This window comes from Pipistrellus hanaki (assembly GCF_964339955.1).
Source record: "Pipistrellus hanaki genome assembly, chromosome: 3".
NCBI lineage: Eukaryota > Metazoa > Chordata > Mammalia > Chiroptera > Vespertilionidae > Pipistrellus > Pipistrellus hanaki.
The window spans coordinates 187,661,840-187,681,130 of NC_140505.1; the positions used below are offsets into that span (position 1 = coordinate 187,661,840).

Sequence of the window (19,291 nt, forward strand, 5' to 3'; positions counted from 1 at the left end):
CCAGGCCTCGGGGCCCAGGGGGCTGGGACAGAGGCCGCCAGAGGCCTCTGAGTTTTCTTTTCTTTTTTTTTTTTTTTTTTTTAATAAGTTTTTATTTTTCATATTATTACAAATGTTCCTTCCCCCCCCCCACCACCATTGCTCTCCTCCACCAGGTTCCCACCCCACCCTCTGCCCTTTCCCCTCTCCCCATTGTCCTCATCCATAGGTGCACAGTTTATGTTCAGTCTCTTCCCACGCCCCCCTCTCCCCTTTTCCCCAAGAATTGTCAGTTCACTCCCCTTCCATACCTCTGATTCTATTATATTCAACAGTTAATATTGTTCATCAGATTTTTTTAATTTCCTTGGTTTTTAGATTCACTTGTTGAATTACGTATTTGTTGTTCATAATTTTTATCTTTGTTTACTTTCTGTTCTGAAAGAACCCCCTTCAGCAATTCATATAATTCTGGTTTGGTGGTGATGAACTCCTTTAGCTTTTTTTTATTAGTGAAGCTCTTTATCTGGCCTCCGATTCTGAGTGATAGCTTTGCTGGGTAGCTTATTTTTGGCTGTAGGTTCTTGCTATTCATCACCTTGAATATTTCTTGCCATTCCCTTCTGGCCTGCATGGTTTCTGTTGAGAAGTCAGCTGACAATCGTATAGGTGCTCCTTTATAAGTTACTACCTTCTTTGCTCTTGCTTCTTTTAATATTCTCTCTTTATCTTTTGCTCTTGGAATTTTAATAATGATGTGTCTCGGTGTGGTCCTCTTTGGATTCCTTTTGTTTGGGGTTCTGTGCGCTTCCTGGACTTGTAAGTCTAATTCTTTCACCAGGTGGGGGAAGTTTTCTGTCACTATTTCTTTCAGTATGTTTTCGATATCTTGCTCTCTCTCATCTTCTGGAACCCCCATAATTCTGATGTTGGTTCGCTTGAAGTTGTCCCAGAGGTTTCTTACATTATCTTCAATTTTCTGGATTCTCTTGCCTTCTAGCTTCTGTGGAGGAGTGTCTTCTGGCTCTTTATGTTCCAAATCTTTGACTTGATTCTTGCGATCTTCCCTTCTGTTTTTAGGACTCTGTAGAATATTTTTTATTTCAGACAATGTATTCTTTATTTCTTGTTGATCCCTTATCATTTCTTGTTGACTCCTTATTAATTCTAGTTGATCTCTTTTCATATCCTCATAAGCCTTATCCATCTTTTCTAGGAAATTCTTGAAAAACCTTATAAGCGTAGATTTGAACTCTATATCTAGACGCTTTTTGTCCTCCATTTCTTTCGTTTGTGATCTATTTTGTTGTCGCATTTCGCAGTTACAGATGGGACGGGGTTTCAGGGTGGAGCCTGCAGCTTTGGCTTCCGTCAGCCCCGCCCTATGCGGGTCCTTCAGTGCTCGCTGCCGGCGCCTCTGAGAGAAAGGTGCCCTCGATTTTCGCCTGCTGCCAAACAGTCTATGCTCTCCCACACTGAGCCCCGTATTGGGGTTCAGTTCAGTTGGAAGTGGAGTTGGAGGTGGCGTTCAGAGCAGTCTGGAGCCTGTCTCCTTCCCGGCAGGGCAATCCCGCGGCACAGCCGACTGTCCCTTCTCTGCGCACGGTGTGCGCGCCGCCGGGACCTCCTTTCTCCGCTACCCCGGGGTTCTGACTTACAGCCCAGCTCCCTATGGCTGAGCCTGAGTCCCCGGGGTCTGGCCCAGAACTGGGGTTCAGAGCAGTTGGGGGCCCAGCACAGTCGGAGTTTTATCTCCTTTCCGCTAGGGAACGCCCGCCAGGCACTCAGCCTCCCTCCTCTCCGGCTCCGTCCTCTCCGCCCGCGCCGCGTGTCTCCGTACCTCAGGCTTTTCCAGCTCCTCCGTGCTTCCTTCTGGTTTTCTCCTTGCTTCTTGTAGGATTTCCAGTCAGTCGACTTTCCTGTAGTTCTGGGTAATGTCCATTTTATATTTTAGTTGTATTTTATTAAAATTGTTGTGTGCGGCTGCGGCTAGTTGCCTACCCGAGCAGCCATCTTGGATTCCTCGGCCTCTGAGTTTTCAATCCTTCCCTCTGCAAGGGCTGCCAGATCCAGCGATAGAAACACAGGCAGCCCATGTGTCTATCTCATCTCATCTCATTTCAATCCTCGTAAACAGTTCTATACCGAGTACTAATGTTCATCCCGTTATACAGGTAAGCAACAGGCCCCGGACCTGTGGCCGAGAAGAGAGCCGGGGCAGGGGCATCTGCCGCTTGGTCTGGGGCCCGCCCTCTGCCCTGCACTCCACACGCTGAGGGGCGGGGGTGTGCGGCGTGCGGGAAGCCCCACCACTAGCCCGGAGTGAGGCCTGGGGTCTGCAGGGCTACGGGCCTGGCCGGCAGGAGGCCAGGCCGGAGGAGGGCATGAGGCGGGCTCGCCCACAGCCGGAGGAGTTGTTTATGGGGTGGGAGGCTCGTAAAAAGTAACGGCTGGGTTGAGTGTGCCGCCCGAGGGCTGCTCTGGCCGCGCAGTCCGGACAGGCTCCCCGCAGTATATGGGGGACCTGCTTACTCTCCCACCCACCGGGCCGGCAGCAGGCAGGGCGAGGGGACCTGCACACCGGGACCTCCCCTCCAGCCTGGCCGGCCCACCTGAGGAGCAGCCCTGGGGCAGGGCCCGGCCACACCAGCTCACCCACTGAAAACAGAACGTTTCCGGCCACATCCACCCACACGGGCCCCAGCACCCACAGCTGGTGATGGAGAGCCTGGCACAGGGCAGGGGTGTCCCTGGCCCTGTAGGAGCCATGTGGGGGCGCCCACTCGCCAGGCATACTGGCAGGATCCTAAGTCACGTGTGGCTGGGGCAGTTTGGGAAACCCCCATGGTTCTCTGTCTACATGCTGGTTCATTCAAGTCTGGCAGCGGATGGAGCAGAACTGGCTGTGTCATCAGACACGGGTCCCCCAAGCTGGATACTGCCCCTCAGGGCGGCCCTGCTAGGTTTTCCTTCCTGCGAGGGGATGACAGCTCACCGGAAGTATTCCCCAGGGTAGCTGTGGACATGCAGGCAGCCAGGAGTACAAAGACCCTGTGAGCTGAGGAGAGTGGGGTGGCCATGGGGGCATCTGCTGGCTAAGGTGGGGAGGCCAGCGTGGTGGCCCGTCTGCCTGCAGGCCAAGGGCAAGTGGGAGCAGGAGCAGCGGAGGGAAGACCAAGCCCAGAGGAAGGTCACGGACCGGGCTGAAGGAGGTGGGGGAGGGGCCCAGAGACTGGGCCGAGAGGGCAGCATCCTGGGACCCACTGGCTCTCTGCTCTGACCCACCCCCGGGGTCCGAAACCCCCCGAGTGCCCTTTGCCAAGGAGCCCCCCCAGCCAGCCCACGATGGCGTGTGCTGTGACAGTGGCTCAGCCCCAAGGCCAGGTGCGTGGTGTGAGCAGTGGCGTCACCACCCCGTGGCCTGCGGCTCTGCCTCTCTGTTCGGAGCCCTCCCCCAGCTTGGCTTCCAAGGTCACTGTCTTCAGTCCATTACTTTCAACCCAGGTCTGGCCATGGATTAGCTGCCATCTCCCCCACCCCTCCCACAGCACCAACCACCAGGCGCCACGGAGTCCCAGGCCACGCTCAGCTGGCCACCTAAGAGGCCGCCTGCGCTCAGGGCTTCTCCGCCCCCTCGTCACAGCCCCCAGGCAGAACCGGTTCCCTCTGGCCTGAACAGGCTGCTGACTAACCCTGCAGCACTGCCGCTCAGGACTATGCTGACCACCCAGTGCACGGCACGCCACGCCACGCCACGCCACGCCACGCCACGCCAGGCAGAGTGCATGGACATGACAGAGTTTAGGAGAAAAAAGCAGCCTGTGAGAGGGAGGCAGTGTGAAGGTGCTGGCTCCTTGGTGGCTTGTTCCCTGTGGGACCAGACAGGCCCGTCTTAGGACCACAATGAGGGCAGTGGAGCCTGGGACTGGCCTGGCTGGCCACCCGGCTGAGCCCGGAGAGGGACTGCATTGCTTGCTGTGTCAGGGGCTGAGCAGGAGGCGAGTGTGGGCTGTAATGGGCCAGGACTGGCGCCTGGACGCCCTGGGCAGAGGGAAACGAGCCACCGATGCCGAGAGCTCCGGGTCCCCTCCCTCCCGGTCCCCTCCCGCCCGGTCCCCTCCCGCCCGGCCCCCTCCTTCCCGGTCCCCTCCCGCCCGGCCCCCTCCTTCCCGGTCCCCTCCCTCCCGGCCCCCTCCCGCCCGGTCCCCTCCCTCCTGGCCCCCTCCCGCCCGGCCCCCTCCCGCCCGGCCCCCTCCCTCCCGGTCCTCTCCCTCCCGGCCCCCTCCCTCCCGGCCCCCTCCCACCCGGCCCCCTCTCTCCCGGCCCCCTCCCTCCGGGTCCCCTCCCGCCCGGTCCCTCCCGCCCAGCACCCGGACAGAGGCAGGGCCTGGGCCCTCTGTGGAGCCTGAGTTCCGGAGAAGCTGCTGACGTGAGTCACTGCCCGCAGGCAGCCGCTTGCCTGACCGCTTCAAGCGTTTCCCAGAAAAGATCTCTCACCCCTCGGGGAGGGCTTGCTGGTCCCAACTCCCACCCCAGGAGCCCCAAAGAGGCAGGAGGGACAGAGGCCACTGGGCCAGTGGAGATGGAGAACAGCCGAGCACCTAACGCTCCCGCCCCAGCCTGGCCAGAGCCGCGTGCTCTGGGCCCGGGTGTGTGCTGGCGCCGGGGACGGGGCCCCTCTGAAGGGCGAGCCCTGTGGCCGGCTGCTCCGCCAGGGGCCGTGGCTGACCCTGCCTGACCACTCATGCATCCAGCCGCCGCTAATCAAAACCAGCCCGCGTGCTGCTCCTCTTGCTCAGGGGAGGCTCTGAGGAGCTGACGGGCATGAGGAAGAGTCAGATGACGAGGAATCTGAATTGCCAAACAGCTCTGGACCCATCAGCCCTCCCAGGAGCCATGGGGACCAGAAGCCGCTTAGGTGCAAAGCAAGCTGGGGCTCAGCACCCGGCCGCCCTGATTTTGAGTGCAGGCCATCCTTCCTGTGGTGGAGACACAATCACGACAGTTGCAGGAATGGTCACGACAGAGGCTCAGGAGAGAGGCACCGAGTCCAGCCACCCGGCCCCCTCTCCACGCCCGGGATCAGTGAGCAGTCAGCCCACACCCCGTGCCCTTGACCTGTCTCTTCGCACCTTCCATGCAGCCTGTGGGAACCTCAGAAAGGCTACCACTAGTCCTGCCTGGGGTATCCAGGACGTCTGCTGTTTGGTAGTTGGATTCATCGCTCACATTTACTTGTGACAATTAGGAGAGTCACACAAAGGTCCTAACGAGGGAAGGGACTGCTTTAGTCCCCGTGCTGGTCAATGCATGCTGGGGCTGAGCCCCCACAGCTGTATCCACAATTAGCGGCCCAGGCCCTGAGGCGCCCCGGTTCCCCTAGGAGCGTGTCTCCCCCCCCCTCCCCCGCAGCATCGTTCCCCACCTCTGCTTCCCAGCTTCCAGGACTGCCTCCGTCCAGCAGCCTCGGAGGGCCGAGCCCCGCCCAGCTCCCCTCATTCCGGCTCCTGGCTCTGTGGCTCTCTGTGCTCCACCATCCCACCCTCCGTTCTGTAGTCATGCCAGCCTGGGCCGTGCCTGCCTCAGGGCCTTTGCACACGCCCGGCCTGGCTCGCTCCCCCGTTCTTCCTGTGGCCATGGGTGCCAGCCTGGGTTCCAGCTCACGGTGGCTTCCTCAGAGGCCGTTACTGCCTGCCTGCTTCTGTCCATTTCTCCACCCTGTTTCTTTCCTTACCACCCTCATCGCATCCCGGCTGGTGACCTGGCTGGAGTCCTGACTACCAGGTTCCTCCCTAACGTGATAGTCTTTGGCCTCCTCAGCTGTCGTCAAGCCACACTATCTCCACCTTGCCACCTCGGCTCAGGGTCCTCCGCACAGGGGCCCGCAGCAGCCACCGAATCACGCATCCTCAAGCCTCTCTGGCTGACGCCGGGTCCCTGTGACAGCCCTCGCACATGGTGCTTGGCGTTACACCTCACCGGGGCCTGCCATGGGACAGCCATTCTTCACGGGCCAGCCGCACAGCCTCGCTGAGGACGCTCAGGCCCCCGGCCTCGGGACGTTACGGCCTCTCAGAGCTATCGCCCTATGAACCCTCCTCGATGAGAGCAGGCGCTCCTCCCTCCACCCCTCACCCTCTCCTCCATAAATCTGTTTCTTATAAACTCCATTTGGGCCCAGGGTCCTCCTCTGGGGCGGCTTGACCTCAGAGCCGCACCGCTGGGAGGTCTTACGAGGGGCAAACCGAGCCGCCCGCGCGGGGAGAGCTGGAGCGGGCGGCGGGGGCAGCAGCCAAGAACCCGGAGGCGGCCGCTCTGCCCCGCGGGGGACTGGCCCCGCTGGGGACTGTCGGTCCGTGCTGGCCTTGAGGAAACGCCTACACAAACACCGAGGGTCCTAAGGAGCCGGGGAAGCGGCGCTGATTAATAACCCGGGGTGTGCACTTTCTAGCTGCTTTTGTTTTATTTTCTTTCTGAAGAACCGCTTTCCAATAAAAATCCTGCCCAGGGCCCGATGTCACGTCTGAGCCTCTGTCAGCTTCAGCGACGCTGGGACTTGACACCAAGACCTCAGTCCATCCCCAGAGACCCTGCGAGACCAGCACACATCCCCGTGCTGTGGGGGAGGAGGCGGAGGCTCTGAGCTCCCGGGAGGCCCATTGGACTCCGCCAGGCCCATCATGGGCTGTCCTGTCCTGTCCTGTCCTGTCCTCCTTGCACACCCACTCCCTAGGCCGCTCAGAACGGCCAGGCCCAGGAGGCCGGCTCCTGCCCCCGCCCCCACCCCTCCCGCAGCCCGCTCGCTGCCGCCCAGCCTGCAGAGGCCCAGACGGTGCTTCATCTCCAGCACACAGGCCTCTGCCTCTGCAGATGCTGCTCCCTCGGTCTGCAAGCCCCTCTGTTCCGAGCACGCAGGTTCTGTCTCTGGCCAGCCTGTCCCGCCTCACAGCCCTGCTGCTTTGGGCACAAACTCTGGCCACCGCCAAGGTCCTTCACCTTCTGGGACCAGCAGGGACCAGGCTCTGTCCCAGCCTGGGCTGTCCCCAGGCTACCTCTGCGGTCCGGCTGGCCAGGAGTCTTCCGGGTCCCTTTGTCTGGCCCCAGCCGGCTGGCCATCCACCTGGCCTCCAGGGGACAGCAGGCTCCTGACCAGGAAGGCTGCCCGGGGCTGGTGACGTGGTGAAACACAGCCCCCAGTCCTGGATGTTGCCAGACTCACAGAGACTGAGAGAAGGTCCCTAGCCAGTTCGGGCCCCCAGTTCTCCTTGGGAGAGGGGACCAGGAGAATGGGGCCGTGCTCTTTCTGGCCGCAGCCAGTCCCCAAGCCCAAAGGGAAAACAGTTTCTCTGGTCACATGTACCCGTGTGTGACCCCACCTTGTCTCCAAATAAAAGCACCAGGAACACCCACACCTGGTGAGTGGCAGCGACAGGCGCGGGAGGAGCACGCAGAACCAGCACCAGAGCACAGCAACGAACTGTGCCTGAGCCCGCGCCGGGCCCGTCCCGCTGCCTGCTGCCGGGGCGGGGTGTGGGCAGGGGGGCGTGGGCGGCGCGGGACTCACCGTTGGAGCGGTGGATGCAGGTGTGCTGGTTGTCGCTGAGGAAGAAGCCACTGTGGCACTGACACTCGTAGCTGCCCAGGGCGTTGACACAGATCTGCTGGCAGCCGCCATTGTTGTCCTGACACTCGTCCACGTCTGCGGGAGAGGAAGAGAGGGAGAGGAGCTGGAGGGGAGGGTGCAACAGCTCCCCAGACTGCACTCCCCGAGCTACATACGGGAGGACCCTACCCCAAGGCGTTATCCACCCCACAGCCGTACTCCACAGACACCCATGGTCGGCAAACTGCGGCTCTCAAGCCACATGCAGCTCTTTGGCCCGTTGAGTGTGGCTCTTTCACAAAATACCACGGCCTGGGCGAGTCTATTTTGAAGAAGTGGTGTTAGAAGAAGCTTAAGTTTAAAAAATTTGGCTCTCAAAAGAAATTCCAATTCTTGTACTGTTGATATTTGGCTCTGCTGACTAATGAGTTTGCCGACCACTGCACTATGCCATATCCCATGGAGTGACTCCAGAGGGGACAGCTACCCTGGCTGTCGCTCAGCTGACCCTGACTCTCCTGTGTGCCGGCATCTTTCCTGTACTAACTCCTCTGAGCCTCCCGGTAACCCTGTCAGTCAGATCCAGCTGTGACCCCATCTAAGAGGTCAGGGAACTGAGGTACAGAGAGGCAAAGCCACCGTCTAAGGCTCCACGGAGGCAGGATTCAAACCTGGTGGTCTGACTCCCAAATCTGGGCTCTCGCCGATACCACTGCTGCCCCTCCCCCCAAGACAGTGCAGCCCACACGTCCACCCCCGCCCCAGCCTGGCCAGCTGAACTTCGGGTTCACAGCAGACACACACGGCCTTGCAGCTAGGAAGGGGCTGGCGGACAGGGCAGCCTGCTGTCCCCTGTCCCCTCCCTCCTCCCCTCCCCCATGCTGCTTTCCCCGATGCCCGGGCTCTCGGCCTCACAAATTGATTTCAAAAGCCCAGGGAACGGGAAGGTTTTGAAAAAGCCCTGACCCCTGGCTGCCGGGAGCGGGCGGAGGCTGCCAGGCGGTCTGTTCTGGCCAGGCGGCTGGCACAGAGGGTGCCGCCGGCTGGAGTCTTTATGGCGTTCTGGCCTCACACAGCACAGCATGTTTCAATTACCGAGGCCGTAACTCCCCCCCTGTCAGTTTGTTTAATGAAAGAAGGGCTGCTTAAACCTTAATGTGCCATGTCTGTATTGTCATTTTAATAGGCAAATATATGAAACCACAACGGCAACATGAGCTACCGGCTGTGTCTAGCCAATACCCCAGCCCCCAGCACGTGTGTGTGTGTGTGTGTGTGTGTGCGCACGCGTGTACGTGCGCGCGAGCACACACACACACACACACACACACACACTCGCTCATGCACACCCCTTGGGCACGGAGCCTGACACATGGTTCTGCAAACACAGGCATCTGTTCCTCCCGGAGGCAGGTGAGAGGGCCGCAGAGTGGCTGCACCGAACTGTCAGCTGGGCCCCTCGGGCACCGGGACACCGCCGAGAGCCGCTCCCGTGGAGGCTGACCGCGAGGCAGCGTGCGGAGGGGCAGAGCTCTGGACGCATAAGCCACGCTGTGGCAGCTCCAGGGCAAAGGGGGCTCGTGCTGAGAGGAGCCGACGGTGGGAGCGGGGAAGGCAGGAGGTGTTACTCTGAAACCCTTTTCTGCTCAGTGAGGTCTTCCTGGTGGCTCCCCAAAGGCCCAGGCCCGTGTGGCCTTTGCTGGGACACCTCCCCCCACCACCCTGGTGGTGTTTGCTTCTGGCAGTCTGCCCCTGCCATGAACGTTCTAACCAGGCACCGTGTCCCGGTCATCCTGTGGAAAACAGCATGGAGCTAGCATTCCCCGAGGCCGGTACGGGTCAGGAATGGCCTCACCAACATCAGCTCACCGGACCCTCGCAGCAACCCGGGTGACAGGCCGTGCTGCCGGCGCCCCTGCACAGAGGGCCCTGGGGCTCTGGGGCTGGACTCACAGCCGCTCAGAGGGAGGGCGGGCTCAGACCCTGTGCAGCCTCTGAGCACAGGCCCCCGGCAGAGGCCTGACCGAGTCTCCTTTCTATTCCGCACCCACAGGGAGAGGGCTCACTGCCACACACGGCCAGGGCCCTGGCGCACAGCCCGGCCCCGGCTCCTGCTGGGGACTCGGAGGGCTCGGGCCAGGCTCTCCACAGCTTGCCCACCGTGCACAGAGCAAGCCTGTCTCAGCCTGAGCCATGGCCTTGGGCGGGCCCGGGGTGGAGGGCGTGGGGGGAGGAGGCGCTCTCCTCTGAGCCTTGCTGGCGGCTAAAGGTCCCTTATCTTTACTTCGGCCGCAGCTGAGCGCTCCCAGAAGGCAGAGCGCCTTGGCACAGGGGCGTCCACACAGCAGAGAGGCCCATGGGCTCTCAGAAACCCTTTAGCTGGCAACAGAGCTGAAGGACGCGGTGAGGAGCTAGCCTCCCCCGAAGACCCCTGCTCTGTGAGGGGCCTGCGTGGGGCTCTGCCTGGACCAGCCGGGTCAGCCTGCCCACAGCCTCCCTGGGTAAAAGTGCTCCCTTCCTGAACCCACAAAGCAGCACTGACGGCAGTGGTGGTGGTGGTGGTGGTGGGCGGGGGATGCAGACAAAGGTGCTGGGAAGGCGGAGAGCTGAACTGTGGCTGGCTCCTGACTCGGGGCCTCGGCTGGTGGAGCTGGGAGACACCGTCAGACACAGATCATTCTGGTTTGGTCTGCGGTGAAAGGAGACGGCCTACGCTCCTGCGGGCTGGGCACCGTGAGCACGCGTTCATTCCACCCAGCCAGGGAGGGCGGGAGGTGTGAGGGAGGGAGGGAGGGAAGGAGGGAGGGAGGTGAGGGCACCCAGGAGGACAAAAGAGGGACCTGGCTCCAGCTCTGCTCCCACCCAGGCCTGAGGACCAGCTGTCTGCGAAGCCCCTCCCCCTGACCCTCCCGTATCCCAGCAGCCACAAGGCTAGTGATGTCTCCTCACGCAGTACCTCTGTCTCACCTCCACCCTGGCACTGCCCTGGCTGGGGCCAAGCTCTCCCTCCCGATCCCACGGTGGTGACTCTGGGGCCAGGGCTCCCACCACCTCCCTCGTGGCTGTGTGAGCACAGCCTGATGCGGGGGTGGGCACGCAGCCCTCAGCTGGGACTCCCCCCGCTCTGCTCAGTGTGCCCACCCCTCATGGAAACTGGCTGCCCTGACCCCACTGGCCACTGCAGGGCTGTGTCAGGGCTGCTGGCTCCCAGCAAGCAGGTCTGCAGAGCCGGCCCGACGGGCTGCAGGCTGCTGTGCTTCCGGAAGGCCTCTGGCTGGCTGTGGTTTGCCGGGAGGCTTGCGTTCTGGCCCAAGGTGTCAGTGTCTGTTTTTATTAATAGCTGGCTGTTGGTCCCTCTTTGGGCCAAGAACCCAGGACTGAGTTATTTATAAGAACTGAAAATTACTCTGCATCCAGCGCCGGCCGCTTTGTTTAGCGCGAACCTTTCACGATTGGAAACAGAGACGCCGTGTTCTGCCTGGACCCCACCCATGTTTTCCTGGTCACTAAGAGTCTACTGTGTGTCCGGCTCTGGCCTGGCTCCGGCAGCCCAGCTCCCACGGAGGGCCAGGGGCAGAGGCGGAGGCACCGGGCCATCCCAGGACCCCAACTCAACCTCCATCCCCGAGGGCTGCCTCCGGGACCCTGGGGCGGAGGCCAGGCCCTGCCCGGCTCTTCTCCGAGGGAGGCTCAGGCAGAGAGCCTCTTGGCTATTGGGCGGTTCTTGCAAAATTGCATTTGATGACTTGAGTGTAAACAAATGAGAATCAGATGGGTTAGATTTGGGGTAAAATGCACGTGGGTCTTAGGGCTTTGGGGCCTGGGCTCTGCAGCCCCAGGACACTCCCTGAGCTGTCAGAGGGGCTGGCACAGGCGCGAGTGAGGTATGGCTGGGTCTCCCGGGACCTGTCTACTTCCTGGTCTGGCCCTCAGCGCGTCCTTCCCTGGGCTCCTGACTCCCCGCAGGTCGCTGTGTGCAGAGGACACAGGGTCCCGCTGCAGCCCGATCTGACGCAGCCCCTCGGGCTGGGCCTGCGTCCACGCTCAGGACGGGGATGAGGCACATGAATGGTGGGCCGGCTCTCCAGAAACAGTGAGGCCCACTCACACCCACACCCAAGGAGCCACCTGGGAGCCAGCGCTCTGTGTAAGTCTGCCGGCCCCAGGGTCTGTCACCCCACCCCTCATCCAGGCCACCTTTAGACTCAGCTGCTGCCGCAGGTCCCCAGCGATGGCCGAGCGGCATCGAACACCTCTAAAGACCGGGAGGTGGCTGCCGCGCTCCCCGACAGCGACCCGCACGATCCTCCCTGTGACAGCTGCCTCCCCCGGTCACAGAGCTGGGCCAGGCCTCAGTGAGTGCTTGCTGTGTGACCCTGAGCAGCTCACTTACCCTTGCCAGGCTTTGGTCTCCTTCTCTAGAGAACAGGGATAGCGGTAACCTGAAATTGTGTTTTTCCAAAATGTTTTCATTAGTTTTAGAGAGAGAAGAAGGGAGAGGGAGAGAGATAGAAACATTGATGAGAGAGACACTGATCAGCTGCCTCCTGCATGCCCCCCACTGGCAACTGAACCCACAACCTGGACATGTGCCCGTCTGGGAAGTGATCTGGTGATCTCTTGGTTCATGGGCCGATGCTCAACCGCTGAGCCGCACTGGCTGGGCTGAAGCTGTTTTGAGAAGAAAACAGTGGCGGAAGCACTTGGCACAGTGCCCGGCACGCACATACCACGGTAAGTGTTAGTCCTAGCCAGGCCGCCGCGGTGCCCCAGGCAGTCCAGGTGCGTACACTCTGGGGGCAGGGTGACAACGAGCAGCATCCACTCAGTGTCACGCAGCCTGCGGTCTGCACCGTCATCTAATTCCAGAACATTCCATCACTCTCAAAGGAAGCCCTGAACCCAGTGTCAGCCCCAGTTCTCCCCTCCACCAGCCCCAGGCAACCAAGTCTATTTCCTACCTACTTGCCTATTTTGGACATTTCATATAAAATACGGAGCCATACAGTATGGGGCCTTTTCTGTCTGATTTCTCTCAGGTGGCACCATGTTTTCCAGGTCCATCCGTGCTGGAGCATATGACAGCGCGTCATCCCTTTTCATGCCTGAATGCCATCCCCAGGCTATCGGCGCACCCGCTGGGGCCATGTGTCACTCTCCTGGGATATGCGTAGGAGTGGCCCTGTTGGGTCACAGGGTAATTCCAGGTTTAACTCTGGGGGCTGTCCAACTGTCCCATAGTGGCTGATACCACTTACTGTCCCAGCAGCAGAAGAGGCGTTCCAATTTCTCCACATCCTCCCTGACACTCATATTTTCCTCCGTTTGTGTTTTAATGAGATTGTGACCATCCCCGTGGCTGTGAAGTGGTATCTCATATGGTTCTGATTTGCATTTCTCTAACGAACGATACTGAGCATCTTCCTGTGCTCGCTGTCCACTCATGGGTGTTCTCTGGAGAAATGCCTCTGCACATCCTTTGCCCGCGTTAGGACTGGGGTCCTCGCCCTGTCCCTGTGGAGCTGTGGGATCCCCATACAGCCCAGGCCTGTGGCCGGCCGGACACTTCCTCCCGCTCTGCGGCTCTGAGTCCGTTACAGCGGCCTCAGACAGCACTCTGCCGAGGAGCTCAGGACGCCTGTGGGGCCCAGGCTGGCGAGGCCCCAGGAGATACTGCTGTGCCATGGCTTTACCCACCTCCAATGATGCCCAAACCTCTAGGCTGCCTGCCGAGCTGTCCACACTCAGCGGCAGTGGCTGCCTGGCACCGCCCGGGGATGTTCAACCGGCAGGTCAGACCTAACGGGGCCCACACAGAACAAAGCAATCTGGTCCCCTCCGCCCTCAGCCAATGGCAGCACGGCCCGCACTCGCTTCAGCCAAAACGCTTGGTGGCCATCCATGGTACTGCCCCCCACACCCCCTCCCTCAGCACCGGCCCGGCACTCCACCTGCGGAAGGAAAGCCCGGTTCCCTGGCAGTGCTTCCGGAAGCAGGCGAAGAGGCAGGGGCTTGGAGACAGCAGGTGACCTCCCAATGACACCTCACTGACCTCTGTCCCACACTTCCAGCCAGTCCAGCCCCTTCTTGCATCTCCCCAGTGGGGGCGCTCTCCTCCGCAGCCTCAGGAGCGCGCTGGGCCGGGCAGCCCGCCCTCTCCCCAAAGGGACAGTGAGCCAGGATGGGAACCGGCTTCCATGCCCGCCCTGGGGCTGGCAGCACAGCTGGAGTGAGACCTGGGGCATCTGAGGGAGGCGCTGACACAGATTTCTTTTGATGGGGACAGGAGGAGGACTGGAGGGAGGGGAGGGGGAAAAGCAAACAAACACATCTTGGAACCAAAGCAAGCAGCTCTAAGGAAGGAAGGGAAGTGCTCTGACAGCGTTCTTAATGAGCAGCCTCGGAAATAAACCAGGCCCAGCTGCCTGCAATTACTTCCAGAGCCCGCTGGCGGGGCGGGCAGGGCGACCCACGGCCTGGGACAGCTCCACGGAGCCCCAAGGGCCGGGAGCTGCCTCCGGCCGGCCCCTCACTCCTGACTCCAGCCAGGCCGTGACTCTCTAGCATTCATTTTCCGACCTGGGGGAGGAGGCCCTGGAATTCGGAACCTTTGAGCATTATTCTTCCCCGTTTAATCCAGCGTCTTCTCCCACCTTCTGTGCGGCTGAATGTAACAACTGGGCTAAGGTGGCCAGGCGTCCTGCTTTTGGCGGGGCAGTCCCAATTTTTAACAATTTGTTCCGCGTCTCGCGGCGTTTTAAAACAGTCCCGATTTTAAAATCAGAGCTTTTTGGAAAGTTTGTAGGCAGCCATCTTATGAGGGTGTGAGGGTGAATTTGCATATCACCTCTTCATTATATAGGATTAGAATTTACAAGTAATTTTGAAAAACACTAAAAAACAAGGACTGGAGAGAGGAGGACTGATCCTCTCTCCAGTCCTCCGTTTTGTCCTCCGGGGACAGGACAAGCCGGAGGCCTGGGGATGGCGGCTGCCAGGCAGGGGAGCACGGGGCCTGCGGTGCAGGGACAGGCTTCACGCTCAGACAGAGAAGGCCAGGCTGGAGTGACGGAGAGCCAGGCCCAGGCCAGCTGCCGGGATGAGGAGCCCCCCTCAGGCTTACTCAGAGGACTCCACCAGTACCTGCCCTGCGCCCGTGAGGGAGCCAGGAAGGGCACACCGGCCTGGGGGTCCCTCTCCCACCTTTAAGGTCGCACCGAGGAGGTGGCTGAAGACCCCAGACCAAGGCTACCCACTTCCCACAGCGAGGCCTGGCTGTGGGCCCAGGCGCCTCCGCTGCCGGCTTCTTTCCTGCTGCACGTGGCCGGGATGCGGTGGGTGGCGGCAGGAGGGGGCTGGGAGGGCAATGCCTGGGCTGGCTGATGGCCACGACAAGCAGCCGGGCCAGGCCCGCGGTGCTGGGAGGGGGGTCACCGCTGCCCTTGTCCAGGCAGCAGACCCAGTGCGTCCAGGGTGACCCCACACGCCACCGGGCGCGGGCTGCTCCCAAACAAGCAGCGTGTGGCAGCGGGCGTGCCGCCCGGAGGCTCAGACGCCTGTTTGTCCACTGTGCCCTGTGGCACCGGCTCAGCTCTGCTCTGGTGGCAGGATATTTTGAAGGAGCCTTCACAAGACACTTATTTTTGTTTATTTCTCGAGTTCTGACCAAGTCCTTGGCACCCGGACTAAAAACAAGAGGAAGCAGCGCTGCTGGCCCGGCCTGCCCTTTGCAGCGGGCGCTTCTCTGCTGTTTTCGGACAGAGCGCCCTCCTCCCGGCGCCGCCGCGCCCAGGCCTGTCTGTCCGAGGCGGGACAGCCCCCGGGGGGTGACCGGCCTCTCAGCCCAGTCCTCCCGGGGGAAGGCAGGCTCCTGGGAGGTGGCCCCTGACCTGGCCCCAAAGGAGAGCAGGAGAGAGGGAGGCCTCCAGCGCTCCTGCTGCCACCGTGCCCCGTGCTCCCACCCAGACCACCTCCCTGACCCCGCCCCCTCCCGGGGCATCTCGGAGGAAAAGTGAGAGCGGAGAGCTGGCCCAGAGGGGAGCGGGGAGCCAGGCTCCTGTGTCAGCCTGAGTCCGCACTGTCCCTTCCCCTAGAGTGGAGGCTAGAGGAGCTGGGTGCGGAGAGGAAGACTCTGAGCCTCAGGGCCACGGGCGCTGCTAGGACACGTCCCCGCTGACGCCCTGCCCCCGGCAAGCTGGAGCTCCCGCTGGCTGTGCTCCTCTGGCTGTGCTCCTCAGTCAGGGTCTGCCCCTTCCTGGCCCCCCGACCCCCTCTGTCACACAAAAGGGCCTGCGCTGGGCCCGGGGACAGAGAGCCCTACCCCCCAGGAGATCCTGGGTAAGCAGGGGAGCCCAACCCCCAGATGGCCAGTGACAAGCGGGGCGCTCAGGGCTGAGTCAGACGGAGGCTCAGGGGGAGGGTGTGCGCCCCAGGGAGGCTTCCGAAGGGGCTGAGTCTGAGGGGATCCTGAGGGGCCGGCAGGGCCAGCCAGAGTCTGACGGAGAACACGGGGAGGGCAATGCAGGCAGAAGGAAGACCAGGGCGAGGCCGCTCCAGAGCAGGGAAGGGCGGCCCTCTGGGGAAAGGAAAGATGCTCAGTATGGAGGAGGGTCCAGTTCGGAGAGGAGGAGGGGGCACACAGGGCTGCACCTCCGGGGACTCGGGGGACCTGACCAAGAGCTCGGGCACTCGAGCGAGGACGTGCCTGCTGCCAAGTGGAATCACAAGCCGCTAGAGGCACCCTGGGACCTCACAGGGGGGCCGGCGCCATGGAGAGCCGGGCCCCATCCCCTCCTTCCAGCCGGAGCCGGAGCGGCACCCCTCCCAGGGCTTCCCGTGAAACAGAGGCTCTGCTTCTGCAAACAAACCCCCGGATCAGAAAACCACTGGTGGAATCCCATCCCTTTACTTCACATGTGTCAGGGAAACTGAGGCACCGGGAGGCGGGAATGTCCCAAGATCCCAGCAAGTCTAAACCCTTGGCCCACTGCCCTTCACCTGGCACCCGCCTGGCACCCACCTGGCCCTGCTGCCTCCTGACCAGCTCCCTCCGGAGCGGGCTGTGTGCAGGCCTGAGACACACCTGAGCCCCCTCCCTCCCCCTCCCTCCCTCTCCCTCTCCCCCGCTCCGTCAGCTCCCTGCTTCTGAGTGACTGAGAGCAGGAAGCATGTTTATAAAGATGGACACGCACCAGTGTTTCTCTTTCTCAGGCCAAAGAATTTCCGCCTGTGACAGCTGCTGGAAGCTGGAGGAGTGGGCCGAGGCCATTGGTCCTGCAGACCCAGCGTGCTCAGGTCACCTGAGGGGGCGCCAAGACGGGGGCGGGGGGGGGGGGCAGGCGTAAATGCAGAGAGCGGGAGAGACCACTGGGCGGACCTTAAAAAGCGCTGGTGTTTACGGATGCCCACCGGCCGGCCGAAGCTGTCTGGTTTTACATCACAGCGGCCGGCACCCCCGCCCCCGCCCCCGAAGAACCGCTCGGAGCTGCTGGATCTGAAGACAAATAAATGGGCCGGGAGCAGCACATTGCCTCCAGCTGTCCTCCCAGAGGGGAGGCGCCTTCAAAGGGCCGGGCGGCGGGACGCCCTTTCATCCCGCAGCCGCCTTGCCGGGAGGGCCCGCCTGCTGCTCCGGGGACGTGCGAGCGTCCGGTGCCTGCCTCCCACATGTGCAGCGGGCTCCCGGGCGGGCAGAGTGTCCCACATCCCCCCCTCTCCGCTCTCCCACCTCCTCCCCTCTCCTCCCTCCGTCTCCCACCTCCTCCCCTCTCCCCTGTCCGTCTCCCACCTCCTCCCCTCTCTTCTCCCCATCTCCCATATCCTCCCCTCTCCTCTCTCCGCTTGGCTGCCGCTGAGCCACCTGCTCATCCACCTCCACCTCTGATCCTGGCACAGAGAGATCATGCCCATTCTGCAGAGAACAACACTGAGGAAGAGGTGATGCGTCCAAGGTCACAGAATGGGTGTGGGGCTGAGCTGGGTGGGACCGGAAGCCCTGATGCCAGGTGACCCTCGTGTCGAGGGACGAGCACAGAAACCAGTGCCCGAGGACGGGAACTTTCTGACCGGGGGGGGGGGGGGGGAGGGGAGGGGGAGCAGGGGCTTGTGGAGGGGCTCAGGGTGGAACCCGCGTCCCCAGCTGAGGGGCTTCACACCGCTAGGGCCCAGGCTCCTCTCTGCACCTCTGCCAGCTCAGAAAACGCATCCGTTTCCTTTAAATACTAGGAATGAGTGATAACGAGCTACGTCACATCTCCTGAGACCTTGTTACATGCCAGGCCCACAGTCTGAGCTGTACAGAACCCCTCTCATCAGTCTGCCGCATCCCTGTCAAATCAGCACTCCTCTCAGCCCCTCCCTCCAGGCCACACAGTGAGATGGTCCCGGATGCGAAGCTGGGCAGGCTGATGCCCTCTGCTTCTCCAGGGCCGGATGCCACCCATCTGCTCACCGCGGCCCCGGCAGGTGCTCCCGCATCCTTTCTAAGTGAATGGGGCTCCGACCTTGGCTTCCATGCCCCCCAGGAGCTCCTGAGGCTGTACCATGGGGGCTGCCTGCCGGGCATGGGGGTGAATTAATTAAATGTGTGACTACGAATAGCAGGCTAATTTTTAAGCTGATAGTTTGTATAAGCCCTTGAATGATGCTATAAATATCCACATGGCTTTGGCAGAGAAAAGGTCCCCCCCCCCCCCCCCACATTCCAACCGGCCTTCCCACCCCCGCCCCCAGCTGACTACTCACAAACTTCTAAACTGGACACCATTCCCGTCTGGGTGGCTGTTGATCATCTCAAACTGAACTTGGCCAAACAGACTAGCGTCTGCCCTCTTCGCACTCCAGAACCTCTCCTGGCCCGGCCTCCAATCTCACCCGCAGCAGCGCGGCCACGCAGACACTCGGCAGAAAGCTGGCCGGCGGTCCTGATCCTCTTTCTCCCTCGCCTCCCACGTAAACAGCGTGTTAGCTCTGTTTTCAAAACATATTCTCAATCCGCCACTTCTCCCCACCTCCACCCTGTCACCCTGGCTGAGCCGCCATCTCTGACCACTGCAATGGTTGCTCTCTCATTCCCTGTAACACCTTCTCTACTTAACAGTCACAGCAAATCCCTTTTAATGAAAATGTCAACAAGATGGTGTCAGTCCCCGTTTAAATGTCCATGGCCACACAGCTAATTTAGAATGAGCCTCAGCACCCTTCTAGGCACACAGGACCTGCCCGACCCAGCACTGCCCACTCCGGCTGCGTCTCCAGGCCCTGTCCCTGACCCTGACCCCTCACCCTCCAGGCACACTGACCTGTTCCCAAACTCACCTCGCTCGCCCCTGCTTGGGACTCTGCACCTGTCCTCCCCCTTCTGTCGGGAGGGAAGACCCTCCCCAGACTTAGACGGTGGCTTCTCCCTCCTCACTGAGGTCCCTGCACACGGCCGTCCCTGACTGTGCGGCGCAGTGGAGGTGACCTCTGAGGCTGGGCTGGCAGGACTTCCGGGCCTGGTCTCCCTCTCCTGGGCCAGCGGCCGTGCTGCGAGGAGGCCCACGCCGGCCCACGCAAAAGGCCACGGGAGAGGCTGCCTCTGCTCGGCGCACAGCCAACATTAGCCCCGATGGGACGTCAGCAGAGAAGCTTCCAGATGCTTCCCGCCTCCACGTGCTCTCAGCGGAGTCCCAGGCCCGGGAGCACTGACAAGGCGGCCCTGCTGAGCCC

General features: G+C 61.5%; 2 protein-coding genes across 4 annotated transcripts in view; both read right to left on the reverse strand.

Annotated features, from left to right (window-relative positions):
- PARVB (parvin beta) overlaps positions 1 to 19,291 on the reverse strand; it is a 303,345-nt gene that overhangs the window by 124,163 nt on the left and 159,891 nt on the right.
- Positions 1 to 19,291, reverse strand: part of SCUBE1 (signal peptide, CUB domain and EGF like domain containing 1) — an 84,615-nt gene that overhangs the window by 39,842 nt on the left and 25,482 nt on the right. For all 3 annotated transcript variants that reach the window (XM_084878124.1, XM_084878123.1, XM_084878122.1), the window contains exon 4: positions 7,544 to 7,678. In XM_084878124.1, the coding sequence (XP_084734250.1) occupies positions 7,544 to 7,678 (135 nt within the window). The remainder of the gene's footprint in view (positions 1 to 7,543; positions 7,679 to 19,291) is intronic.